This window comes from Loxodonta africana, chromosome 27 (assembly GCF_030014295.1).
Source record: "Loxodonta africana isolate mLoxAfr1 chromosome 27, mLoxAfr1.hap2, whole genome shotgun sequence".
Lineage (NCBI taxonomy): Eukaryota > Metazoa > Chordata > Mammalia > Proboscidea > Elephantidae > Loxodonta > Loxodonta africana.
The window spans coordinates 37409399-37436293 of NC_087368.1; the positions used below are offsets into that span (position 1 = coordinate 37409399).

Genomic DNA, 26895 nt, shown 5'->3' on the forward strand with positions numbered 1-26895 from the left:
TGACCACCCTCACCCCACTCACTGGATTAAATCCGATTCTTCTTTTGAGGCATAACTCCCATTTTATCTTCTGTGCTTAGATCAGTACCTGGCATATAATAGCCACTTAATAACGTTGGAACCCTGGTGGTGCAATGGTTAAGTGCTCAGTTGCTCACCAAAAGGTCAACGGTTCAAACCTGCCCAGCAGCTCTGCGAGAGAAACACCTGGTGATCTGCTTCCATAAAGATTATAGCCTAGAAAACCCTATGGGGCAATTCTACTCTGTCACACGGGGTCACTGTGAGTTGGAATTGACTCAGTGGCAACTAACGACAACCGCAAATAACGTCTGTAGGATGAATTAAAGAAACTATTGACCACACCTTTTATCTTCCAATCATTCTTCTCATAATGTTCTTTTCCTTAAGATTTTGCTAATTGTGGAGGCCTGGCACAAGGGGAATATGAAAACCCTCCTACTGCAGGTCTGTCTCTGAAGCGTATCTGAAAGCTGCCTCTTCAGCTACACGGGTGAAAGGATAGACACTGCAGCCTCAGAAGACGTTGTTCTCCTCATCTACATAGGGCAGGGCATCATTGAATTCTACTCCATGAGATGTAAGGGCTACAGACAGCACCCATTTTGTCCCGTTTTAGAAGTTGGAAATGGAGGTTAAGAGAGGAAAGAGCTTGGACCAAGATCACCCAGGCAATCATTGGAAGAATTAGGATTAGAACTCACCTCCCCAGCTCCCAGTACAGTGCTCCTTCCCTCCCCACCCAGCCTGAAGCTCAAACTGCAAAATATCAGGAATCCTGAATGGGAGGGAAAAGGGATTCATGGCACATGCTGGTATCACATAACTAAGAAAGTAAAATGATATTTTAAGACATAACATTGGTCTTGACATACCTTTAAAAATATTTAATGGATACCCCAAAGGCCTTTCATGAGATAGACTATGAATGTCACCCTGGGCCAGAGCCATTGTCTGGAAGCTTTCGACATGCATTCATGCAAAATCCTAAATAACATTGCCAATCTCTATGCAATATTACATAGAGGACCACCTTGAACCTTCAGTAACGTCCTTGCCGTATATCCCTGGAAGTTCTGGTCCTGAGACGTTGGTCTGGGTAAATGTAAGCTTGGTCACAACCAAAATAAAAGGACAAGGGAAGTGTTCTGGAAAGTAAGGGAACCCTCTATCTGATACTGAAATTCATAAGCAAAGTCACAGTGGAGATGCTGTTGATTATGTCCCCTGTTGGTGTATGGGGGCTTCTCCAAAGATGGGCACCAACTGCTGTCCCCTGCTTGTTCTGACAGTGTGACCAGTGACATGCATTAGTGAGGTGGTAGTTGGGTGCCATCTGTAGTGAGAAAGAATTGTCACAGATCGGAAGTATACACCATTAGATATATCCATGCTGAAATGTCGTCACTGTGGCCCTGCTTCCTTCCTGGTCGCTTCATCTTCATTCTGCATTGAGCTCGATGTGCTCAGGTGGGCTCTATCACTGAGGCCTCTAGTGACGCTGTCATAAGATGGTGGGAAAGATGTGACAGATGCTGTTTCAGATTTGTCTGGGAGCACACAATTGTCATTCGCTGTGAATGCAACAAAGCCCTCATGTGTGGGTGACACGGTCTCCCCCTCAGCCCTTGGCACACCTGTGGAGTTTAGGATGGTCATGGAGCGTTGAAGCATATGTTTCCGATAAGCCTTCTGGATGACAGTGGCTGACATGTCTTCTTGCTTCCACCGCAGGGTGGTTGCTATTGGCTCATAAGATGCCTTTGAAAGATTAGTTGCCATAAATTTCTCTTCCATATTTGCCTTCAGAGAATCCAATTCCCCAGATTCTCCCAACACATTCTTGGTGAAGGCAAAAAGGATATCCAAACAGTGGATCTTATCTCCAGGGACTAAGGGCAGGTCCATCTGGATTAATATATTCCGATTGGGCTTCGGGATTCTCAGGGGGCCAGAAAGGGTGTCTGCAAAGTCTGAGAGGGCAGAAAAGGTAATGAACTGGGTGGCCTCTGGGTCAAACTTCTCCCAGGTCTCATAGAACATGTCAAAGTCATCCTCGCTCAGGGGCTCGGTGCTCTCCTCTGTGGCGACATTGAAGTTCTCCAGAATTACTGCAATGTACATGTTGACCACGATGAGGAAGGAGATGATGATGTAGGTGGTAAAGAACAGGATGCCCACGGCTGGGCTCCCACAGTTCCCCCGGGAGCCATTGCTGTTGAGCAGATTGGGGTCACAGTAGGGGGGCCCTGTGTTGAGGATGGGACTGAGGAGGCCATCCCAGCCGGCCGACGTGGTGATCTGGAAGAGGCACAGCATGCTGTTGGCAAAGGTCCGGAAGTTGAACATGTCATCGATGCCAGCCTCCCATTTGACATATGCAAAGCTGGACATGCCGAAGATGGAGTAGATGAACATGACGAGAAAGAGCAGAAGGCCGATGTTGAACAGGGCGGGCAGGGACATCATGAGGGCAAAGAGCAGCGTCCGGATCCCCTTGGCTGCTCGAATTAGTCTGAGGATGCGGCCGATTCGGGCCAGGCGGATGACGCGGAAGAGTGTTGGGGAGAAGTAATTGTCAAGTGACTTCATGATTACAGAAAACACCTGGCCTTTAAAAGAGAGAGGACATTATATTAATAGTGCTTCCAACCATGAGGCCTGACAAACTGAGCTGGGATCACATGCCCTCATCTCTGCTCACTATGGACCTTCATGTGAGCACCCCTGTTCAAGGACTCTGCCCTCTGAACCCGGCATGGTGGTTGGCACAAAAGAGGGTGTCAGTAAATGTTCACTGCACAAATCTTCTCTCCTTTATAAAAGTCTCATCCTTCCTACCATATTCTGATTTTTACCTCCACCTGGAATGTTCTCAGTCAACCTCCATGGTCACAATTCTCTATGGTCACAGTTTTTGTCTGTTTTCATCTACAACACAGACCCTGATCTTCGAGAATGCAGTCTTCGGGTCATGCCTTTCCTTCCATCCTGGTCTTCTGCTCAATGAAGTCCAGGACCCCCTATGATTCGTCTCCCTATCTCCTACTGTGAAGATTGACTCAGTTTCTGGCACATACTCCTGTGATTAATTGTACAGAGCCTGGTATTAATTACAAGGGGCCCTGAAGAGTCAGGGAACTTGCTGACAGCTAAGGCAGGATGGCTTTGAGTGGCCAGCTGTCTGCATAATGGCTTATATTTGTTTCTTTCATTTCCAGCTGTGTTTGAACACTATGTTAATGCTTGGAGATGGGTTTTTTTAGAGTCAGTTACAGCCCTCTACCCCAACTACGAACAAGGTTAGGAAGATGAAGAATGCATATATCTCCCTATATAATGGTTAACTTGAAGATTTCTTAAGCTTGGTCTTGGGGCCTATTGAGAGGGGCCTACAGAGGGCCTATTGAGACCATCAAAGGATGAGGCAAGGTCTTTGGATAAAAGAAGATTCAAAACCTCTCAGGACAAATGGTGAAAGGTACAGTAGCATGCTCTCTCTCTTGGCAAAGTTCCCTTGACCCTCTTCCTCTACCTCCCACCCTCTTTTGGGAAGAGCATAAAGGCAAAGCCCACTGGAAGCGTCATCATCTTACAGTTTTAGGGTCTTTGGAGGAGTGATCATTCACTGTCAGTTTCCAAGGGCTGGCCATGGGCTGTGCACACAGTAGGTGCCTGAAAACACTTCGTGACAAAATGGCAAAGAGCAATGAAACTTCATTTCACTGAGAGAGCAGCCCACATGCATTTTAAATCTGCTGTGCTGGGAAAACAGCAAATTCTGGGCTCCTCTAACATGTAATGTGTATTTAAAAAAACCTATTGGTTTCCTCCTTAGTTTTTAAAAGAGCAGCCTATACAACTCAAAGTGGAGGCTGGGCTCCCCACCATGTGTATGGCCCACTTACTCCCAATGGAGAGAAGCACGACAATGAAATCAAATACATTCCAGCCATTGGTGAAGTAGTAATGCCTCAGGGCAAACATCTTCAGGACGCACTCGCAGGTGAAGACAGCCACAAAGAACTGGTTGATTTTGTTGAGGATTTTTGTCTTTTCTTCACTCTGATCATCAGTTTCCACCATCATGGTGATCATGTTGAGGCAGATGAGGACCATGATGACGATGTCAAAAGCCTGTCTGGTCACAATGTCAAAGACGAAGCCTTGGTACTTGTTCTGAGAAAACAAGAGATGGTGGTATCAGGGCCTCTGGGCCAATAGAAACCAGGCATCTGGAGAGGCTGAGTTCTATCTGGATGGGTTTTAAGTCTCTTTTATCTCTCTCACTCCACAGAAGCCAAGTCCTGTCCTTACCTGTCTCAAAATTTCACTCTTAGTTGATTCTATCGCTTTGCTCCACCAATCACAGTCCCTTGAAGTCACCGCATATTGCCTTTTTCCAGGCTCTTCCCTCCATTTGGAATGCCTTTCCGGTCCCCTCTCTTATCTAAATTCCAATAGTCCTGACTGATCCATCTGTCACAAGTCCTACTTCCTCCAGGGAGGTTTCCTTAGCCACCTCACACCCTCACACCACACTGGTCTGTCCTTCCTTTAAGTGCCCCCAGGCTTTATAGAGTCAGTCTTGAGTTTTAAGCATTTTCTTTTCTACTGGACAATTAATGAGTTATTTGAGGGTGGGGGGCCATGTGTAACTCAACTTTGTGTTACTCAACTTTGTGTTCCTGTAGTACCCTGCCCATAGCAAGATTCAAGAGTTCAAGAAATGTGGAATTATTAATTTGAACTACTCTACTGCGGGTAAAGTTAAGTGCAGTGGTGTAACCCATTCCCAGAAATGATCTCTCTTCATTCCTAGGCTTGCACAGATACCTAAGCAAATGCAGGTACAGAGCACGGGGTCAGGTCTTGGTCATTAACCTTCCTGGAGGGAAGCAGAGTGGCTGAGGAAACCAAGGAATCATTTTTATTTGGCTATTTTATAATGTCTTTAAAAAGGTCCTAGTATAGCCCCTATTCTTTTCCATTCACTTAGCATCTTACTGCTCTGTAAGCCCTTGATCCTGGCCCATTCTCTCCACCTCATCTTCCTCCCAAATCCTTCTTCTAAACACTATGGAGCTTGCCTGCCTTGATCTGCAAACATCTCTGACCCAATGGCTTCTCATTTTCCCCACCCCATGTACTCCAGGGCTGGGGGGCGGGCCTGAGGTCTTTCTTGTTCCCTACTGCCACTTGCAGATATTTGCTCTTCATACATCTTGTAAAACTCCCTTTTCACTGAGTCTTGTGTCACCTAGCTAGCCCACCTTCACCTCTTCCTCGTTGTTGTCACCTACCAACTTCCTGATCGTTCTGCTTCATTACTGATGAGTGCGGTTCTTGACCATTATCCCAGGCACCTTTCATACCCACATGGTTGACTCTTTGTCTCTCAGCTCCTTAGCTAAATCTCTAATGACCTAGTTTTTTCTAACTTAATGAAAAGTCTTCCTGAACCTCACATCCCCCTTCAGCTACGACTCCACTTCTCTCCCCGCTTTCACAGCTAAGTTTCTTGAAAGAGTTGTGCATAATCACAGTCTTGCATTCACTCCTCAACACACTGCAACATAGCTTTCCCCAACCTTGCCTTAGGAATGGCTCTTGCAAAGATCACTAATGACCTCCACAATGCTAAAATCAACGGATATTTGCTTCACATTGCTCACCACTCCTTCCATATTGCAACTCTCCTTTCTTGGTTTCATGATTCACTTTCCTGTTTTTTTTTTTCATGTCTCTTAATACTGTCTTTCTTAGTTTCCTTTACCCAATCTTTAGATATTAGAGTTACCCAGGTTCAGTCCTGCATCCACTTTGCTTTTCATCCTCTTATTTCTCCTTTGGCAATCTCTCCAGCCACTCTCATGGTACAGGTCCCACATACACACCTTTGACTTTAGGCCTCTGTTCTGAGCTGTAAACCTTTTTATTCAACTGGCTTCCCAACACCTCCACTTTGACTTCTCACAGCCAAGTCACACCTATTGGGCAAAGCACCAAAATTCTCTTCCTTCAACAAAGCTACTTCTTTCTCAGGACAGCTCCGCCATCACACAATTGCTTATGATACTGCCCTATCTCCAAGGCCCCCATATCCAAACAACCACCTAGTTCTTATGATATAATCTAAATATTTCTCAAATCATGTCCTTCTTTCTGTTGCCATTGCATACGCTAGTTGAAACCATCACTGTCTCTCATCTGGATGTCTCGAATGACCAATCAAAAGACTCACTATAGAATTCTTGCCATCCCCATCCTCACTGACCCATTTTCCACATAGGCACTAGACTGATCCTTCAGAAATGTGGACCTGATTATTTGACTCTCGTCAGGTGCCTCCCATTTTACCATGGGATAAAGGAATTACTGGCCTCTCCCATTGTCCTCCAGTCACTGACCTTCTCTCACCTGTTCAAATACTTTAATTCTTGGAAGGGGTGCTAGATTCATTGATTTTGATATATTTTTTCTTATATATGTATATATATGTGAATTTTTTACAATGTAAGTTTTGTTGGAATAAAACATTCATATAGAAAACTACATGAATTGTGATGGTACAGCTCAATAGATTTCACAAAACGAACATATCCATATAACCAGCACCCAGGTCAAGAAATAGATTACCAGAATACCAGATGCTCGTCATCACCCCCCAACTAATGGAAAACACTGTCCTCACTTCTAGTACCATACTTCAGTGGTTCTTAACCTTGGGGCCAATTTTGCCCCATCCCCAGGGGATATTTGACATAGCTTGGAGACACTGGTGGCTGTTACAACTGGGTGTTGGGGGGCTGTTACTTATATCTAATGGGTTGAGGCCAGGGATGCTGCTAAAAATCCTATAATGCACAAGAGAGCCCACCCCCCAGCCCCCGCCAACGAAGAATTATACTGGCCCAAAATGTCAACAATGCTGAGGCTGAGAAATCCTGCCACAGATTAATTTCCGTTTCTGAACTTTATGCATTGAGCACTTTGCACAGGATTTAGGTGTTCTCTGCCTGGAATGACAGCCCATCACCTGGGCAACTTCTTTTATTCTTCATACCTCAGCCCTGACTTCCCTCCTTGGAAACTCCAGAACTAGTTCAGGTGCCCTGGTGTGTTCTCCATACACACTATTATCTTTCCCCGTGGATTAACGCATGTGTGATGTTTGCTGATTATTTGTACTGTAATCTCTGTGAGGGCAAGGGCTTCATCCGTCTTGCTCACTGCTCTCTCACTGCTGTCTGCATAGTGCCTCATACACAACAGATACTAATTAATTGCTCAAAGACGGGTGACACAGCAGGAATCTCTGATTAGCTGTGCCTCAGACGAAGCTATAAGGCCACCCAAAGATGACAGCCAAGAAAACCCTGTGGGTCAGCTGTCTTCTCTCACATGCGGTCATTGTGAGTTGGAGTCTACTCGACAGCACCCAACAACAACAACTAGGTTTGATCAAGTTGAATGGTGTACGCACTGTGTTCAAGGCTCTGTGTGACTGGCTATGAGAGAGGAGGAGAGGAACCTGTCCTGCGTCCCCAGGGAGCTCCCAGGAGCTGCAGAGTAAGCAGAAGGGTTAAGTGCTGGGACAGAGGCTGGTCCCTGCCTTCTGCCTACGCGGGATGGGGAGCTACCCTGCTGCATCAGAGCAAAGAATCCGACCCACGTGGGTCAGGCTCTGTGCATAACTGCTGGTTCATGTCTTTCCTTGGGTGAAGGGGGATTCCTGAGTCAAAAATCTCTTCTGTGTCATCAGTGAAAATGGTGAAAAAATACAGGCCCATTCATGGCCACATGACTTCTCATTAAACAGAGCAGGGATGGCATTGCTAAATGTCTGAATGTAGGATTTGTTCTGGATATTCAGACCCTAGGAATGGAGCCACTTGCTGGCTGCTTTTGGCGTAGCCTGTGAGCAGAGATCACATCTTTGCAACCCTTGATGCTCCCAGAGATGATGAAGTGGGGGGCAGAGAATGTGACATTCTACAGCCCATTATTTTCCTATAAAATGGAGTTGTGTGAAACCTGCTTTTAGTGATTTCTATAGCAGGAAATGTTATAGAATAAAATTCCCCAGTCTCCTGGAACCCTTAGTCTTTGCTGTGGATGAAACCTTAGAACTTGGGCTTTACCGGAGGCAGGGTGTGGTGTGTATGTGTTGGGTCCCCATGCAGTCTGGGTTGGCCCTGGCATGAAATGGAACCCACGTGCCCAGGGGCAGAACTCCTGTGCCAATGATCTGCTTATCTGACCAGCTTGATCTGTTGGGAAACTTAAATGGGGAACCTAAGTGGGGAACCTGACCTAATTCTAGTGCCAATTATCTGGTGAAAAGGACACAGGTACTGGGAAGGTAAGTCTTAGGTAGAAGTGGAAAGTTCTCTTTTCCCTTGGGTTGCTTCTTGGCTCTGGACTTTGAGGAGGGCAGATGTCCAGGCTTGTGCCACTGAATGGTGGGTGCCAAGATGGTGCCTTCCACATGGATACCTGCCAGGAGCAAGATGGGCCAAGACCTGTGGGCCTTGGAGAGTAGCCATATGCAGTTTCTGCTTGGGACCTGCTCTGGTGGTTTCCCTGTTGGCACCAAAGACTTCAAAGTCTTGTTTAAATATTCTTGCTTGTGCCAAGGGGAACAAAGGGAAGAGTATTTTCTATGCTTGGGTCAGAGTATGAAGGGGAGAGCCATGTTCTTCCACTAAAGGCCAAGATAGTGTTCCTTGTTAATTAGTAATGCATCTCCTGCCTCAGAGGGATGGTGCATCTCAGGAACAGAGTTGGGTTATGAGGTTTCACTTCCCTTTCCCGTGTGGAAGACCAGCCCCAGTGCCAACCTTGGAGGATCTTGACTGTGGCTTAATTAGGAGAGATGACGATTTTGTTGCAGGTCTCTCTGACCAAATATTCCATTCCCACTTCTACTGTAATGCCTGGAATTCTAACTCTAGGTCCATACCTTTGTATTAAGAAAGGGTCCTCTCCAGGATCCCTTTGTGAAAAACAGCCCACCTTGTTCCAGGGAGACTGTCTTCCTTGAAAGGAGGAAGTTTGTCAACCTCCTTGTGGCATAGGTAGATGAGAGAGGAAAGCTGGGATGTTGCAGAAAGACTGAGCAGTGCGTGTGGGAAAATGCCAAAAGCCTTCATGATTTTGCTAAGGGCTGCCCCTACAGGGTGTGGGCTTGAGCCCAAGTCTTCAGTGTCTGGTTTAAGTGTACACTCACCATGAGGCCAGCCATCAGTAAAGGCCAGCCAAGGACTCAACTTTTTGCTTCTCAATAAGTCTCCGAGTCCTCCTCCTACATCCCTTGACTTGAGTCTGATGGTTTGCTCAGTCTTGGAGGTATGAACCTCCTATCACCCCCCACTATAACGCTTCTTATCTTAATAGAAAACATTAATAAATTTGTGACCACCGTTTCCAAGTAAAGTGTGCCAGAGGTCATTTTTTTTTTCTCTTATAAGTTTGCAGGCTTCTGTGCTCACAAAATTTGGAGTTTTTAACGCAAATTTCCCACCTTGATTTGGAAATCCCATGAATCTGAATCGACTCCATTTTAAAGTCACTAATAATATCAACAACAACAGCAACGATGCGTTGGCCAGTGGAATGTATGTCTCCCTAATTCATTTAGGGAAAGGCCTTCCCCTTTGTTTAAAGTCCTTAGGCTTTGCCCTTGTGTGGGGAAGGGCTAATGGAATTGTGGCATGGGAAGTGCCTGTGGTTTTCTTCATTTATGTTGCATCTTAGCCACAGGTTATGTAAACGGACAAGACGCCAGTTCCATTCACTGGAGTGGATGGCTCAAAAATTCCTTGCAGAGGTTCAGTTGTATATTTCCAGCATACCAACATTCCCACCCCCAAGCCTGTTCATCCATTCCCAACAGGGGTGCCATCTTGGGGCCACCCAGCGGTTCAATGTTCCATCTTCTGGCAAAGAACTGAGAAGGACTTGGATAATATCATGTATGGTCTGCGTGCTGCACTTGATGGAGGAATAAAATGGCATGTCTCTTGGGGTCTTTGAATAAAAGAGTCAAGTAGGGTCAGACCCTAATTTTTGGCCAATCTTTAAATTCCAGAGTGGGATAACTCTTAGCTCCTATTGGGTCACCTGGCCATGACCATGACTGGGCCCTGGATTCCAGGGGTTGGGTTTTGGCCATTTCCTCTCTGTCTACCTGTAGGCATGGGGTGGAATGTAGGATGAAGCTGAAGAACCATTACAATATAGCTCGTGATCTATAACCACACAGTGTTTCATTTCAGGGTTCTAACCACCCTCACTATCATGTAGCTTGATGTACTTCCATTCCTCTGATAGAACCCTAAAACCTCTGGGGAATTTAGTACTCACACAGACAGGTTTTTTTTGGAATGCCTACAGGAGGCACATTCACTCCAGAAGACCAGAGCGGCCTCATTTCTTGGGTCTGGGGACAACTATCATTCTCACATTGACTCAACCAGATCTCTTCCCCCCATGGGAAGCCTGGCCAGGCCCTTACACAGCACAGGCTTGGGCTCTCAGGCTGAATTCATAGACTTGCTTTGCTAGAGGGAATCTTTGAAGCTCACCTGAGGCCGTGGGATGGGCTTCTGGGGCTTCTTGGAGCCCAGCTTCTTCATGGCGTTGTAGTACTTCTTCTGCTCCTCTGTCATGAAGATGTCTTGGCCCCCTAGGTGCAGGAGAGGATAACACGCACCATTCTTATTAAAACAACTAGAGTCCAAAGAGATGCCAGAAACGGAGCACCATGGAAGAGGACCATTTCTGCCCTCTCCCCTCTTTTGCAGAAAGAATCATGGATCATGGAGTGTCCTGCATAGTTCCACAACCAGTCACAGAGTAGGTGGGATTGACTCCATCTCTGACTCCCTGCCTGGGTCTCTGAAGCAAAGCCTATTTCTCTTCCCCAGGAACTCAGAGACGGTGCCTGGATGAAGAGTGGGGAGGCCTTGGGAACATGACTCGAGGAGAAGGTCATATAGCCTCAAATCTGAGCCTGAGACAATTTGCTTGTTCCAGTCAAATTCACTGGGCTTCTAGAGTCCCAGTCCCTCAAGGGGCAAGAGCTTCTCCAGGGTCTCCTAGAGCAAAGACTGTGGGGAACCAGCCCCTTGACCCCTTTCTGGTGAGGAGGACCTGTCTAATTAGTTAACTGCCTTACCCTCCAGTCCTTGGACTTAGAGGGACTGCTAATTAGTTCTCTTGAGTTAATGGACTGGGCTGTTACCATGCCAGAAGTTCCATAATTGATGACTTCCTTCCTTAGGACTGGGTGTTCATTTTCTTTTGGGGGCCCTTTGGGCCTCCTTTATTCAACTTTTCACCTTCACTTCCTGATATAATTTGAAAGCCACCCATTTCGATAGAATGTTCATGTAAATTAGTCACTGCAAGTCCTGGAACGTGGGCTGAGATCTGGGATTTGAGAGCAGGTTTTAGAAAATTAATGGGCACAAGGGCTTCCTGGGGAGGGGGGCCTCAGTGGGGGCAGGAGCAGTCAGTTTGTGGGCACTGGGTGAGCCATACTGAGAATTCTGGACAGGGAGTTTCTTGCCCCAGCTTGATCACCGCCTCTTCTCATTCTGTCAGTTAACATGGCTAGCTCCCTCTCTGAGTCTCAGCTTCCTTATCTGTAAAATGGGAGAAGGGGTTGCTCAGAATGATCTCAAAGCCCCCTTGGGTTACTGATGACACTGGTCAGCACTTCACAGCTGTCTTGCTGGGCCCCTGGGCTCCCACAGGTCTGTCCTGCCTGATTCTCCTTCCCAGAACCCTGGCAGAGGATCTCCTGCAGAAGGGGTGTCTAACCCACTGGATATGTAATCGAAATTATAATAGTAACACCTGGGATTTAGTGCCCTCTCTGTGCTCCACCCTACACTGGGTGTGCTTGGTACAGGGCTTTATTCACCTCTTGTACAATTCCGTGGGTAGGTATCATCAGCCTCATTGAATGGATGAGAACACTGAGGCTTGGAGAAGTTTTAAAACCGCATCTGGCAAGTGGTTCAATTGGAAATGTAAACCCAGGCTTATATGCTGCCAAAACTAATGCTGTGCCCCTGTGACCCCTTTTTCCTCTGGATCTTGGCTTACACAAATCTAAAATGGTGTCCCATCTACCTCACAGAGGTGTTAAAAAACCAAACCAAACCAGTTGCTGTTAAGTTGATTTTGGCTCATGGCAACCCTGTGTATTTCAGAGTAGGACTACGCTCCATTTTGTTTTTAACGGTAGAACACCAGTTCTTTCTTCTGAGGTGCCTCTGGGTGGATTTAAACTGCCAACATTTTGGTAAGTAGCATAGCACTTCACAATTTCTGCCACCCAGAGAAAACATTTTTAAACTTTATTGCCCCGATATTTTAATATAAACATGAGGGATCATCTGGGATTGGGTTCCTATCAGTCTGAGTCAGCGCCCACGGAGGCAAGAGCCTTCCTTCCCATGCCAAGGAGTGTTGGAATTCTGACATCACTGGAGCCCTGGACCTCCCCAAGGGGCTCTGGTTCAGTGTTTGGGTCGGGGCCCCAAACAGAGGCAGCAAGTGCTGGCATTCGTTCTTCCTCTGTTGGGATTTCCCAGGGATCACCTGGAACACATCCAACACACCCGATTCCAGATGGGAAGGAGAATGGGAACCCAGGGGAGTGAATGTTGACACAGAGAGAAACCCAGCTTTTCCAAAAGTAGCCCAGACACTAGCAGGGGCGAGAGCTGCAGTCAGGGAACAAAGGTTGACGTTGGCGTTAAAGGCCAAAATTGGGCTCCCTGTCATGTGTGAAAGGCTGTGAGTAGTGCTGGCTTTAGTCATGAGGGCAGGGATGGTCAGGTGACAGGGCACTGCTGGTCCCAGTGGGTTAGGAGTTATTAGATTCACTATAGCAGAAGCCCCCGAGCCCCACTTATCTTTTTCTTCTGTTGATTGAAGTTGTCAATTATGACCCCAACGAAGAGATTCAGTGTGAAGAAGCCACCAAAAATGATGAAGATGACAAAGTACAAGTACATGTACACGTTGTCTTCCCACTTGGGCTGCATGTTCACCTGTAATCAGAGGTGGAGTGTAGGGAGGATGGTGTCTTAATTTGGGTTCACCCTAGGAGCAAAACCTGAGACAAGAACTTGGGGGTAGGTAGTTTATGTGGGAGACGATCCCTGGAAGAAGGAATGAAAGATTAGAGAGAATAAGCAGGAACAAGAGAAAAGCTAACGAAGTGGGTGTTATTATTGAGAAGGTCATCACTGCAGGAAACTGATATTCACTCCTGCTGGGGCCCTCTGAGGTACAGTGTAGAACACACCTCAGAATGGACAGGGATGCGGGAGTGTATATCCACAGACTTCCATACCTCAGTGGTAAGAGTTGCCTCTGGAGGTATTAAATCCCCTGTGCTTGAGGGAGTGGGTTGCTGAGCAAGCTCACCAGTGCTGAAGAAAGTCTTCAGACAGAGAATCAGATATGCAACACGGGAGGGGACTACCAGAGGTGGGCTGAGAGGACATGAGGCATCAACAGTATCTGCTACATGAAAAAGGGTCTTCTTCCCCAACAGCATTTCTTCCACCTGCCTGTCATGATACTGCCTGAAATTCCACCTCAATCCATTGGGCTCCCCTTTGTTCTAGTCACTTCTCCCCTCCCACTTCTGTGCAGGGAGTGGCCCCTGCTCACAGTCCTTTAGGAATATTTGATACTTTCCTCAGGGTGAGCAGAGGAAGAGCCTGAGGGGCCTGGAGAGTGTGCATGGAAGGGAACAGGCTAGGCCGACTTAAACATCCAACAGAAGACAGCTGGACACTGCTCCAGGGCAGGATAGTGTGAAGCTGCTGGGTGATCATCTCTTCCAGTGCCAAGATTATCTTCATTCCATTTCAAATATAGACCGATGTGGGGAGAGACACGGTGGCCTGAGACTCACCTCTCGGGAATCGACAGCTGCATACATGATATCCATCCAGCCTTTGAAGGTTGCCTGGAAACAAGGATCAGAGGCCACTCAATGTCTGCCCATCCATTTACACTGGACCCTTCCTAAGTCATGGCGACCCAGAGAGAGAGGAGGCCAGCTAAGGAGACTTGAGGAAGAAAGGCTTGGGCAGGAAAGGAGAAAAGAAAGATTCCCACCTCTTCAGTACTCTCACAAGAGCATTTAAACTAATTCTATGCAGCTGTTTCAGAATAGAGTGGCATTAAGACATGGAATATTCCATAACACAGCATGGACTTTGTGCCAAGATATCTGACTTCTAGTTCCACTACTATTAAGTTGCTCTGTGTTCTCAACCAAGGCATTCCCCTTTGCTGGGCTGACATTTTCTCAACCACTTTCCCATCTCATGCTCATGACAGAAGAATGGGATTCTTCCCCATTTGGAAAATGGGGAACGTGGGTGTAGAAGGCCTCTATGTTCCTTACAGGTTTAGCATTTTTTGAAGTCTGGAGATGGGTTATGTCTTCCAGCACATGCAGGGCATGGACAAAGCCTCATCTTTTGCCCTCCCAGGCCTGTTAGAACACTTGACAGGCTGTTTTGATCTGCTTACTTATCTGTTTTTCTGCATATAGCATGAGCTGCCAGACCAGTTCTGACATATCTCTGTGTCTTCCAGGGCTGAGCACAGTGCTTAATACACCGTAGCTACTCTGAAATCATTTGTTGAGTGAATTCATGAACAAATGGTGTAATGCAGGAATTCCTGGGTAACGGCATGATAGATGTACAAGTGATTGTATCAACGCTTGAATAAAAGGAGCACTGAATGAATAAGTGGATGAAGGTGAGGGATGAATGAGTAAATGAATGAACAAAAGTGTGAACGTGCTTGACTGTCATCATCACCAACATTATCTGTCATTACAATAGACCTGGGACATAATTTATTACCATCTAGAGATGACATAAAGTAGAAGACTGAACGTGTGATTCTACCATGTCTTTTTTACAGGTAGTATGTTCTAAGTCATCACCTGACATGGCCATGGCAGACCCACCCGTTTATTCTACTAGCCCACACTTTTCTAATTTGCACCACTGTGAGATCAAACTCGCTAGTAAGCCCTTCTAGATTCATGGTCTGCAGGGATACGGAATGACCTCAGTTCACACCATGTTCTTCCCCTTACAAAATCTCTACACAGCATCTTCTGGAAGACCCCAGATGCCTCCATTTCATCCAGCATCCAGGGAAGAGACATGGTTGATCTCAGGACTCACCACCTGAAGAAGTGCAAGGTAACCCATTGCAACGTTATCAAAGTTGACCTTCACATTGACCCAGAAGAAGTTGCCAGTGTAGTTTTGAAATTTACAATCAGACTCGTTATTCACAACGGACAAGGGCACAAGAGGAAAATGTCCATTGGTGGTGTTGATGCATCTCCAAAACTTCCCCGCGAAGAGGTTCACGCCCATGATGCTGAAGATGAGCCAGAAGATGAGGCAGACGAGGAGGACGTTCATGATGGACGGGATGGCACCCACCAGGGCATCCACAACCACCTGGAGGGGGGAAATGCAAAAGGACCTGGAACCTCACGAACGCCCACCCTTCTCTGCTGGCTTCCACTTCCACTCAGGCTGGTGCATGAGTTAGTGGTCTTTGGAAGCAGCAAGAGAATTCTGTTAGTTAGTGCAATATTTCAGACTCAGAAGACTGATTCTTTGGCCAAGAATTAGCGAACACCTAAGTCCGTATTCGCAAACTTGCTCATTTTTAAATCATCAAACAAGAGCCTGGAGGTAACAGAAAGTAAACTTCAAACTATTTCAGTCTTAAGCTTCTAATGTTTGCAAAGGCACAAGTCAATTTTAAAAGTCAGCTTTTGTTTTTAAAAATACGATGTCTACTTGGAGCCAATGGTGGAGGAAGAAAGCAAACCTCACTTTCTGCTTTGTGAGGCCTTTGTAAGCATGAGAAAGGGGAGGGAAAAAATTAGCAGCTACTCATTCTCCCTGAAAAGAAGGGCCAGGCTTGTGAGCAGCCCTTCCTGGGAATGACAGTGAGGACAAGGTGGAGGCTGATGGTGATGGATAAGGAAAGGGGTGGATGTAGGGAAAAATCCACAGGACCTGATGACATCCTTAGGTCAGCGAGAAGTTGTATTCCAGGAGGTGGTGGTGCCTGAGGTGCCAAGCTGAAAGACGGCGCCACTACATTTAAATGGAGTGTTAGAGGAAAAGCTCATCTGTCATGGGAGAATAAAGAACTTAGGATGTTCTAGAGATGTTGGCAATAAGGCCACGTGGCAGGGGTGGGAGACTGTGATAAGCAGTTCTTTGTGGAGCCATGAATCGGGGTGACTTCACTAAGAATGAGAGGAGGTGAGGTCTGAGCACTGGTGGATGTGAAATTTAGAGGTGGGAAGGGAAGAGGGGCTTACAAAGGGACTTGAAGGAGAACAAGAAGAATTAGGACACTGCAGAACAACTCAAGTTAGAGAGGGAAGGAAGGATCCAGAGCTGACTTTTGGAGGAGGGTCTTGGAGCTCAGGGTGGGTAGTATGGTGGGTGTTAAAGGGGGAAGGATTACGAAATGCTGCAGATCAGGGCTGTGGTCTTACCCGCATGCCTTCAAATCGAGACAGAGCCCGCAGTGGCCGCAGGGCACGGAGAGTGCGAAGGGCTTTGATAGATGCCATATCAGAATATTGCAGGATCTTTGCTATGAGGCTTGTCAGTGAGATCTGAGTACAGGCAGAGAGCAAAAATATCACACTAGGGTTCCAGAAAGGCGGTCCTGGTAGGAGAAGACAGGGACTCCCTGCCCACCCTCCCCCTCCTTCTCTGTCTGAGCCATTGTTTTCCAGTCCACCTTATCCTGAACTCCGAAGGAAAGTCTAGAGAGAGTACGGTCCCTTCTCTTTTGTTAAAGCTTTTATTCATCACTTATAGGAACCTCTGGGTAAAAAAGTTCAGTGTCTCCTGCATTGCTACCTCCTGGTATGTAGGTGGTCAAGCTCCTCTCCCTACAGGGACACCAACGAGTCCCCAGCAGTCTTGAAACTTTGGTTGAGTTTTAGAGATTACAGAGATGATGGTCCTTAATGGGGCTATACTGAGAAGTTTACTTTGAGGGACATAAACAGTCACAATTGCATTTGTCCAGAGAAGTGGGCTGGAAAGAGTACTGGTCTAAGTGGGGTCTAGTCCCCTCTCACCACTGATTCTTTATGACCTTGGCTCAGTGCCTTGCAAGTCCAGGCTGTACTTCTACCCTTTGTGAAATGAGACAGCCAGAGTAAGAGAATTTCAAGGTCCTTGCAGCTCTTCAGTGCTTCAGCAAGTGTGACTGGCATGTGTCCCTGAGGTCTACCTGAGACAGTATCTGAGATACGATGACTCAGTTGTGAGTCCATATTGGTCTGTCAGTTTTTCACATTCTTTAAGTGGTGGTCAAAGGACTGCAAAGGACACAGACTGACATAGAGAAATGGTCACACCTCCCTGGAACTTTGAAGGTGCCAGGGAGAAGCCATATCCATAGGCTTGAGCCTGGCAGAGGCCGTGACACAATCTGGTGAGACCGCCCCCCCCCCCCCCCCACTGCACCTTGAATGAATTCAGGATTAGCTCATCCTGGCAGCTAGGCAGAGATACACACAGGAACTCCAGAAAGGGAGGGGTTAACCCTCGGGCACTATAGCCTGAAACAATGCCCATTCTTTGAATGGCTGGCTTATTCAACCAGGACAAAGAACAGGAAGGGAAAGAACCCCCTTCCTTCATCCATGAGAGGCTCCAGCTACCAGCAGGTGGCACTCAGCTGCCTGGCTGAGTGAGGACAGGGAAGTATGGAGCCAGTTCCATGCTGGGACCTATTCAGTCTTCCTGTTACCCCCCTGGGAATGCTGTCTCATGTTCAAAATCTGCAGTTGGGGCAGCCAAGGGCTGGGATCTCTCCAGCAAAGCCCTGCCATTCAAGCCCAGCTCTGTTTGCTACTCAGGCCACTAGCTTCCCAACTGGTCTCCAGGTCCCAGTATTGCATCCTTCCCATCCATTCCCCGTTGTAAATCTGATTAGGAGCACGCCTGTATCTCATGCCCAAACATTACTGGTGTGTTCTTACCCTCGGGATAAGCTCCAGACTCCTTAGCCTGGATTATGCAGCTGCAACCTATTTTTTCAGTCATGTTTCGTGCATATATTCTACCCAAATCAAATTGTTCCTTGAACACACCTGTTTTTGTGCCTTTGCTTAGGGTGATCTTTAACTGGAACTGACCTCCCCAGTTCTCTCCGTACTTGTTGAGCTGCTGCTCATTTCTAAGCCCCACATCTAATGCCACATCTTATACAAAGCCTTTCCAACCACTCTCACCCTCCCAGTGCAAGCAGGCTCATGCCTTTCTGTGCCCAGGACACTAATTGTCCCCAGCAGTGCTTACCACATCTCGCTTACAGTATATTTACTTCTCTGTGTGTGTCTTATCTGCTGGAAGATTAAAGTGTAAACTCCTGCAGATAGAGAATATGTATTTCTTGATTTTGTCTCTCCCAGAGAATTTCACAAGCCAATCCTGCATTCAGTAGTTGTCAATAAACATTTGATAAATGGAAGAAAAGGTCACATGCTGGTATGGATGGAAGGAAGGGGAGAAAGAAAGAACAGCTGGAAGTAAGGTTGAAGGATGGCTGCAGAGAAGGATGAATGAAAAGATAAAGATAGGAGAATAGCTGATTGGAAGCATGGAAGAAAAAACAAAGAAGAAAGAAAAAAGTATGATTGCATGGATGGATGGATGGGGAAGACGGATGGCTGGATAAAATGACTAATGGACGAATGGGAAGATAGAAAGTTGGATAGAATAGATGAATGGAAGAGATTAATGAATAGGTAGAAGATTGATTAGATAAATAAATGGATGGATGGACTAAAGGAACGGAGGAAAATAGATGAATGGACAGATGGGTGGAAAAAAGGAAGGATAGGTGGAAGAGCTAAAGGAAGAATGGAAAGATAAAAGAATGAATAGATAGGAGGATGCTTGGATGGGAGATGCATGAATGAATGAATAGAAGATCAGATGACTGGATAGATGGATAGAAGGACAAATCAAAAGACAGAAAGATAAAAGGGTTAAGGATAAACACATGGATGAATGGAAGGAAGATTAGGATAGATTGGTAAGCAGAAGGAAAAAGAGAACGAAGAATGAGAATGGGTGAATGGAAGGAAGATTAGGATAGATTGATGAGCAGAAGGAAAGAAGGAAAGAAGAATGGGAGTGGATGAATGGAAGAGAGGACTGAGGGAGTTGGATAGATGGAGGAAGAAGAGATGGATGGATGCTTGGAAGGAGGAAAAAAGAAACATACATGTTTGGATAGATGGAAGAAGGGATGGAAGGGGGGGTGAACAATTGGAGAAGCAGTAAGAGGATGGATGGATTGAGTGGGTGACCGTCTAAGGTGATCAGGCTAAAACTAGTGAGACTTATGAAGCTAGGAGTGACTGTGCCCTAACAGGGGTGGGTAGCTAGAAGAAAACATTTTCCCCTCATTTATGAATTATTATTTTATATGCACAAAATTATCACCTGTGACTCACATCTCAGGCCTCACAGGCCTGCTGTGGGAGGACCTGCCAACACAGGAGGCTGGACAAAATGTTCTATACTGGGCCCCATCCAGCTTCAGGAGGCAGGCACCAAATACAGACACGTTTCCTGAACACCTCCGATGTGCAGATCTTGGTGCTGATAGCTGCTGGGGTTGGGGAGGCCGAGAACACATCACATGCTTCACCCTGCCTGCAGGAATCCTCGGAAGTACAGCAGTGAGCAAATAACTTAGGTAGCCATGTCTCAAAACCAAGAGGGCAATGGCCTGAATAGTTAGAACAATGTAGTCATTAAGAGGAGGGAGAGACCACTCCTGACTTTGGAGGGTAGGAAAACTCTTGGAGGGCTTTAAGGGGGCTAGTCCTCTCACAGCTTTGAGGAATCACCCATGCAGTATGTAGGAGGCACTTGGTAAATTCCCTAATGCAGACATCAGTGACCACAGGTAACTCTGGGTCTGAACACATGAGCTTTAGCTCATCACCTCTCCAAAGAGACCACTGTGGAGGATCCAGTGGTATAAGCTCAGTGGTGCTCAACCCGGGCTTCACACTGGAAATGCTTGGGATGCTTTTACAAAATACTGATGCCTGGGACCCACTCTAGACCAGTAAGATCCGGATCTCTGGGAATAGGGGTGTTTGTTCATTCAGAACTCCCCAGGTGATCAATTCCACAGTGCAGCCAGGGTTAGGACCACTCGGGATAGTTAACGTCATAGGTCAGCTTGGCTAGGCTATGATTCTCAGTGGTTTGGCTCTTCCATAATGTAATATAATGTAATCACTTTCCACCATGTGATCTGATGTTACCAGTCAATCACTTCCTTGGGAATGTAGCTTTTCTCCCGAATAGAAGTGGATATCCTGGCAAAGCTTTCTCTCTCTCTCAACCGTGTACTCTTCTCATCACTTGATCTCCAGGATATAAGTTTGCAGAAGTCTCCAGCCTGCTGCCTTGATCTGTAGATTTTGGATTCGCCAGCCCCTAAAATCCCATGAGCCAGCAGAGGCCTCCAGCCTGCCTTCTAACCTGCAGATTTGCGTTCGTCAGCCCCTGCAAACATGTGAGCCAGCAGAGGCCTCCAGCCTGCCTTCTGACCAATGGATTTGGGACTTCCCAGGCCCCACAATTGTGTGAGCCATTTCCTTGAAGTAAATCTCTCTGTCTCTCTTTCTTTCTCCCTATACATCTCACTGGTTTTGCTCCTCTAAAGAACCCAGGCTGAGACACCACTGAATCAGCAGGGGGGTATATTGTGCTGAGTAGTCCTCAGGCCATCAAACTTTGAGAGCCTCATGGGTCATCTTGTTAGGGCAGAGGGCAGTAAGTTGTCTTTCTGGGTGGAAGCCTAAGAACTGAAAACTCACCTGAGGGTCACCATTGTGCCAGAATCTCGTGCCACCCAGGTCTTAGCACCCACAGGCGTTGAGAGCTATTCTCAGGTTCTCTGCTAAGTGCTTGAAACTTCTTTGGAGTAGCCCTTAAGGCCAGGCCTTTGAGCTTCCTTGGCATGAGCTGCAACTATCAGTCAGAGGTGCACACCCCCAACCCTGCCTGTGCCCACTAAGCCACTTACGTCCACGATGAGGAAGTCCAGCCAGCACCAGGCGTTGGTGAAGTACTTCTTGAAGCCGTAGGCCACCCATTTGAGCAGCATCTCAAACACAAAGATAAATGTGAACACCCTGTCAGCGTACTCCAGCATGGCCTTCACCGTGGGCTTCTCCTCAAGGTAATAGTCTTCAAAGGCCTGGAAGAGGGGAGCAGAATGGTAGACTGACTGGACACACAGCACTGATGCCCAGGCTGATGGCGGAGGACACAGCCCACCTGCGAATGGAGTTGGTAACCAGCCTGCTGCTATCTTTTTGTCTTCTCTGTCCTGAGGAGGTGAAGGTGGGATTGTGGAGGAGACACCTGTGAGATACAAACCTTGACTTCCTCAGTGCCAGAGGGGACACACAGCCCTACTTAGACTTTGCAGGGAAGCTGAATGCAAGTGAGAAAGGAAACCTTCTCGAACTGGATTTTGGAAGTGAACCAAAGGCATGCTAATGGTGGCTTGGTTTAAAAATAACAGCACCAAAAGATGTTCACAGGCAGTTCACAAAAATGAAAGTAAGAATTGCCAGTTAACCCCTGAGAAAGAGTGTTCTGTCTCTCTGGTAATCAAGGAGACGCATGTGAAAAGGAGATGCCATTTTTCTTTTTTCAGGTTGGTGAGGATGAAAACGCAGTGTCTGCATGGCTGTGGGGAAGACGCTGCTCTTATCCATGACTGCTGGGAGTGCAAACCAGCTCAGCCTTCGGGGAAGCCAAGCTGGCAATATGATTCAAAGCCTCCAGAAACCCAGCGATTCCACCTCCAAGAACTTATCCTGCTAACATTAGCTGAGGCTGTTTTTGTCCTGCCCAGGTCCTCTCTAAGGGCTCATGCTGTCACCCATCAGTGGCTGCGAGAGATGGCTGCTCACAGCCTACAGATGTCTCCTTCCCCTGAGAACTTACCTGACGTGAAATAACTGCCTCCATCTCAGGACATGCTGAGGAGGTTATATCCTTCCCCTGGGGACAGCCCTCAGCCCCAGGGTGATATGTGGGTTTCAAAGGCTGCCTGTGGCCTGAAAGTGGGATAGCTCTGTGGTGCTGTTCCCGCTCCAGAGCGCTCCGTGGGATCAGGCTGAGGCAGCGTTTCATGTGAATCCACATTTTTGCTAGCTCCTTCCTCTATTCTGGAAACCCTGGTGGTGTAGTTAGTGGTTAAGTGCTACGGCTGCTAACCGAAAGATCAGCTGTTCAAATTCCCCAGGTGCTGTATAGGGCAGTTTTACAGGTTTGCTATGAGTGGGATTTGACTCGACAGCAACGGTGTTTTTTTGTTTTTCTCTATTCTGGCTGCCTTGGTGACACAAATGGTTATCATGCTTGGCCACTTAACCAAAAGGCTGGTGGTTTGAGCCAATCCAGAGGTGCCTTGGAAGAAGGCCTGCTGATCTGTCTCCGAAAGGTCACAGCCAATGAAAATCCTACGGACCACAGTTCTACTCTAGGGTTGTCGTGAGTCGGGATCCGCTTGAGAACAACTGGATTGTTTCTTCCCCCTATTCTATCTTGCTTCCCTCACAGGCTTCACCTGACAGCACCCCTTCAATAAATTGCTGGTACAAGAATCCCTGCTTCAGGTTCTGCTTCCAGGACCAGATCTAAGGTGGGAAATAACCCAACTTCTCCAGAGGAGCACATACAAGGGTATGAATTGCATATTAGAAGTAAACATACCAGCTGTTGCTGTCGAGTTGATCCTGACTCATAGTGACCCTTCAGGACAGAGTAGAGCTGCCCCAGAGGGTTTCCAAGGCTGTAATCTTTACGAGAGCAGACTGCCACATCTTTTTCCTGAGGAGCAGCTGGTGAGTACGAACCGCCGGCCTTTCGGTTAGCAGCTGAGCATTTAAGTACTGCGCCACCAGGGCTCCAGAAGTAAACATAGGGACTGGTTAAATAAATTACGGCACACTAGAATAACGGAACACACTGCGGCCATTAAATAAAGTAGTAAGAGAGTACTTACTGAGAAAATGCAATTATCTTACAGAATACTTAAATGTGGCTTCATTTCAGTATTATTTTTGCATTACGTGCACAAGAAACATGGGAAGGAGGTACCAAAATGCTTTCAAAGTGAGCTTCTCTCTGAATGATGGGAAAATGGGTGACTTCTTTTTCCCCTTTGCATTTTTCTATAATTTCCAAGTTTTTTATTTTTCACTTTACTTTGTCAGAGAAAAACACATGTTATTTAAAGAAAAAAAAAAGCTCAAAGTAAAAGCATAGAGAAGACTAAATTTAGTATAAGCCTGATCAGTTTCTTGGGGAAGGAGATGGGGAGTGAAGGTGAGAGCTGCTGGGCTGGGCCCGGGCTGGGGCAGGAACAGCTGCAGGGTCTGAGCTCCCAGCTGGGAGTCAGGAAAGGGGCAGGGCCTAGCAGAGAAATGAGGGGAGAAGGCCCATGGGAGAGACATGACTCCATGAGGTAATGAAGAATGCACCCAGTCAGCACTGCCCAGCCTCCTCCTGTCCCTGGAATTTGGCCACTGTACCCACCACCGTGCTAAGGCTGCTGCAGTCAAGGTGGACTTGCCTGGCCACACTGGCCCACTCCATTGCTCCCAAGATGGCCAACCAGTCCCTCCTTGAAACGCTCTCCTCCCTTGGTTTCTGTGTCATTGCTGTGCTAGCTTCCCTGCTGCCTCTCAGGTTCTGCCTTCTCATTCTCCTTTGCCCTTCCTAAGTCTGAGACCACCCACTGAGCACTCTTCCCGGGACATCTGGATTTAAGTAGGTTCCCAGACATCCAGGAGGCTGTTTTCAGGGACAAATGGCACGTGAGGCACAAGACAGGTGAAGACACTTGGAGCCGTAAGTTAGGAGAGTGGGGTTCTAGTCCTAGCCCTTTAACTAATTAGATGGGACCCTGGCAAGTCCCTTCGAGGCTCCCCCAAAAAGAGTCTTGACTTTCTTGACTTCCTCATCAAAAAATGGGCACAATGGGGGACGATGAGCCCTCCGTCTGTCTCCTTTGGTCTGCTGCGATGATTAGTTGAGATTGTGTAACAGGCCTAAGTCACCGAATAGAGCAAGCCATCTTTCCTTGTCTACAAAGCTGACACTCCGCACAGCGCTCAGGAAGGGCCGCCCAGCTCTGAACCTCTGTTTCTGTAAGGCCTCACTATTCAAAGGGTGATCCCTGGACTAGCCGCAGCAGCATCACCTGGAGCTTGTTGGAAATACAAATTCTCAGGCCCCACCACAGATGTACTGAATTGGAATCTGCATTTTGACAAGCTCCCCAGGTAACTCTGTTTTCAAAAGGGCTGCAGTAATGATTTGCCATCAGCTTTGAAGGAGTAAGAATAGTATTTGCAGGTGGTTTGAGAAGACAAGGAAAGGTGGTCTTCTTTGTACTAGGCCTTTAGGAAGTCCAGTGAGTTTGGGTGGGGGAAGTCAGCAGGTGGAGAGCCAGGGGACTTTGGTATTAAACAGACATGAGGGTCAAGCTAGACTTTGCTACTGAAAAGCTGGGTGATCTTGGACACATCCCTGAAACCCTTTGAGTCTCCGTATGAATAACTTCAAATATAAGAATCAGCACAAAGCCAATTACTATGAGGCAGAGGTCAAGCATATCCCAGACTTCCACATTCTCCAAGCTGCTGTACCACTTCATCTGTGATACCAGCCACTCTCCCTTCCCTCAGCACTCTTTCCTCCCTGGTTAGATTTGGCAATTCGCTGCAACACCTCCCAGAACTCACAGACTGTACTTAGAGCTAAGCGGTTTGTTAAGGACCAGTGTACAACTCAGGGTTAGGAAGCACGTAGCCAGCCTCCTTTCCTCAGCGCAGGAAGCTTTCTCGGCTCCCATTTTATTGGCCCCACTGTCTGTCACTGGCTGCTCTGAGGCTGGGCCCCTTCTAGGCCTCTCACAGGTGTCACAGCTTTTTTAGGAGGTTCCTTGCCGCCTCTCTTTCTCTACTTCTTCCTGTTGCTTCTCTCCCTGCTTCTTTCTGTCTCTAAAACCTCTGTGGGGCTGGCTGCATACATATACACAACTCCTTGTCAATTTCAAGGCCACAAACTGACCAATCCCCTCTCGGTAGGCCATAGACGCTTCATTTGCATAGTAGGAGACAACTGACTTCATTTGTGTAATCTGTTGGCCAGTCCCTGCAGGTACATACCAATCACAGGGCGGGCTGCAGCCCAGGACCAGACAAAAAGTACCAAAACCAGTTTACTTACGGCTTACCTAGGAAATGTCAGTCAACCTGGACAAAAGTAACAAGCCCTCTGGGGTAAAAAACTAGGGCAAAGGTAACTTCTTAGTGCTTAGGGGGAAAATCTCTCCCCATCTTTAAAGGGGCACGTATACACTCATAGCTTGAAGTGTTTGCAGCCAGGTTTAACAGGTCATGCCATGGATCCTGGGCATCCGCCATGCCCTGCTATTGAGAGGAGTCCTAAAGCAGGAACACAAACAGAAACCTGTACACCAATGTTCATGGCACCCCTTTTCACAATAACCAAAAGGTGGCCACAACCCAAGTGCCCATCGACAGAAGAATGGATAAACAAAATGTGGTATAGACGCACAATGGAATGCTACTCGACCAAAGGAGAAATGAAGTCCTGCTGCATACCATAACATGCGTGAACCTTGAAAACATCATGTTGAGTGAAATGAGTCCGTCGTGAAAGTACAAACATTGTATGATCTCACTCATATGAGGTAAGCAAGTATGTAGAAATCAAAGATTATTGGTGGTTTCCTGGGTGGGAGTCAGGGGCAAGGGAGAGTTTTTGCTTAGGGGGCACTAAGTTTATGATAAAGGTGGCGGAATGGCTTGGAAAAAGGTAGTGATAACAGTTGGGCAATATGAAGAATGTAACCAATGTCACTGAATATTACTTGTATAAATCATTGACTCAGTGAATGTTCTGGTGTATATTTTCACCACAATAAAATACAAACAAAAGAGGAACCCTTGGGCTGGGCTGCAGCTTTCCTTCCAGCTACAGGTTGGGAACTTTTAGCTCAGGGGTCAGGGAAACCCACTGATGTGGCTCCAGGATGTTTGGTTTGTGGGGGATCCCACGTGGAGGACTTTATGGTGAGGACCCCACCCCAGCCAACCCCTTACCAGAGACCCACTGCTGAGCAGGATCATGAAGACGATGAAGCTTTCAAACCAGCTGTGCTCCACGATGCGGAAGCAGGTCTTTCGCACCTCCCAGCTCACGCCCCATGGAGCCTTAGCGGTGTCCACTCTGCAGCAGGGACAGTGGCGCATGCAGCCTGTGGAAAGAGGGGACTGATGGTGGGTGATGCCCCAGTGGGCTGGGGGACCACCCCTGCTCCAGCCTTGCATCCACTCTGCTGGGAGACCCACCCTCCACCTCTTTGAGAAAGAATACTTTCCTGGAATATGAGAGCAGAGGGGTCTCCTCCAGGTAGCCTCTCAGTCCTGCCTTCCAAGTGTTCCCCCCATCATCTGTCCTGCCCCCTCTTGTGTCCTCCCCAACTATCCTCCTACTTACAGATGACACCAGTGGTCCCTGTCCTATGCCCTCTGTCTCATGGCTCCCTGGAAGCCCGAAAACCCATGTGGCATGAACCTGGTGGTATCTGAGGAGCTATGACCTGGATCCACACCGGACTGAGGGGTGATCACATGGCCGGGATGGGGCCTGGGTCCAGCCCCATCCAGACCACCATAAAGTA

The 26895-nt window shown here is 47.3% G+C and overlaps 1 protein-coding gene across 1 annotated transcript in view; it reads right to left on the reverse strand.

The window, feature by feature from the left end:
* Window positions 1-1148: 1148 nt before the first annotated feature.
* The window catches only part of SCN10A (sodium voltage-gated channel alpha subunit 10), a 103650-nt gene continuing 77903 nt past the window's right edge, over window positions 1149-26895 (reverse strand). The window contains 9 exon segments of the mRNA XM_023554824.2: window positions 1149-2633; window positions 3930-4200; window positions 10611-10715; window positions 12954-13091; window positions 13967-14020; window positions 15264-15548; window positions 16610-16732; window positions 21190-21363; window positions 26315-26469. Coding sequence (XP_023410592.1) covers window positions 1426-2633; window positions 3930-4200; window positions 10611-10715; window positions 12954-13091; window positions 13967-14020; window positions 15264-15548; window positions 16610-16732; window positions 21190-21363; window positions 26315-26469 — 2513 coding nt within the window. The 3' untranslated portion in view covers window positions 1149-1425.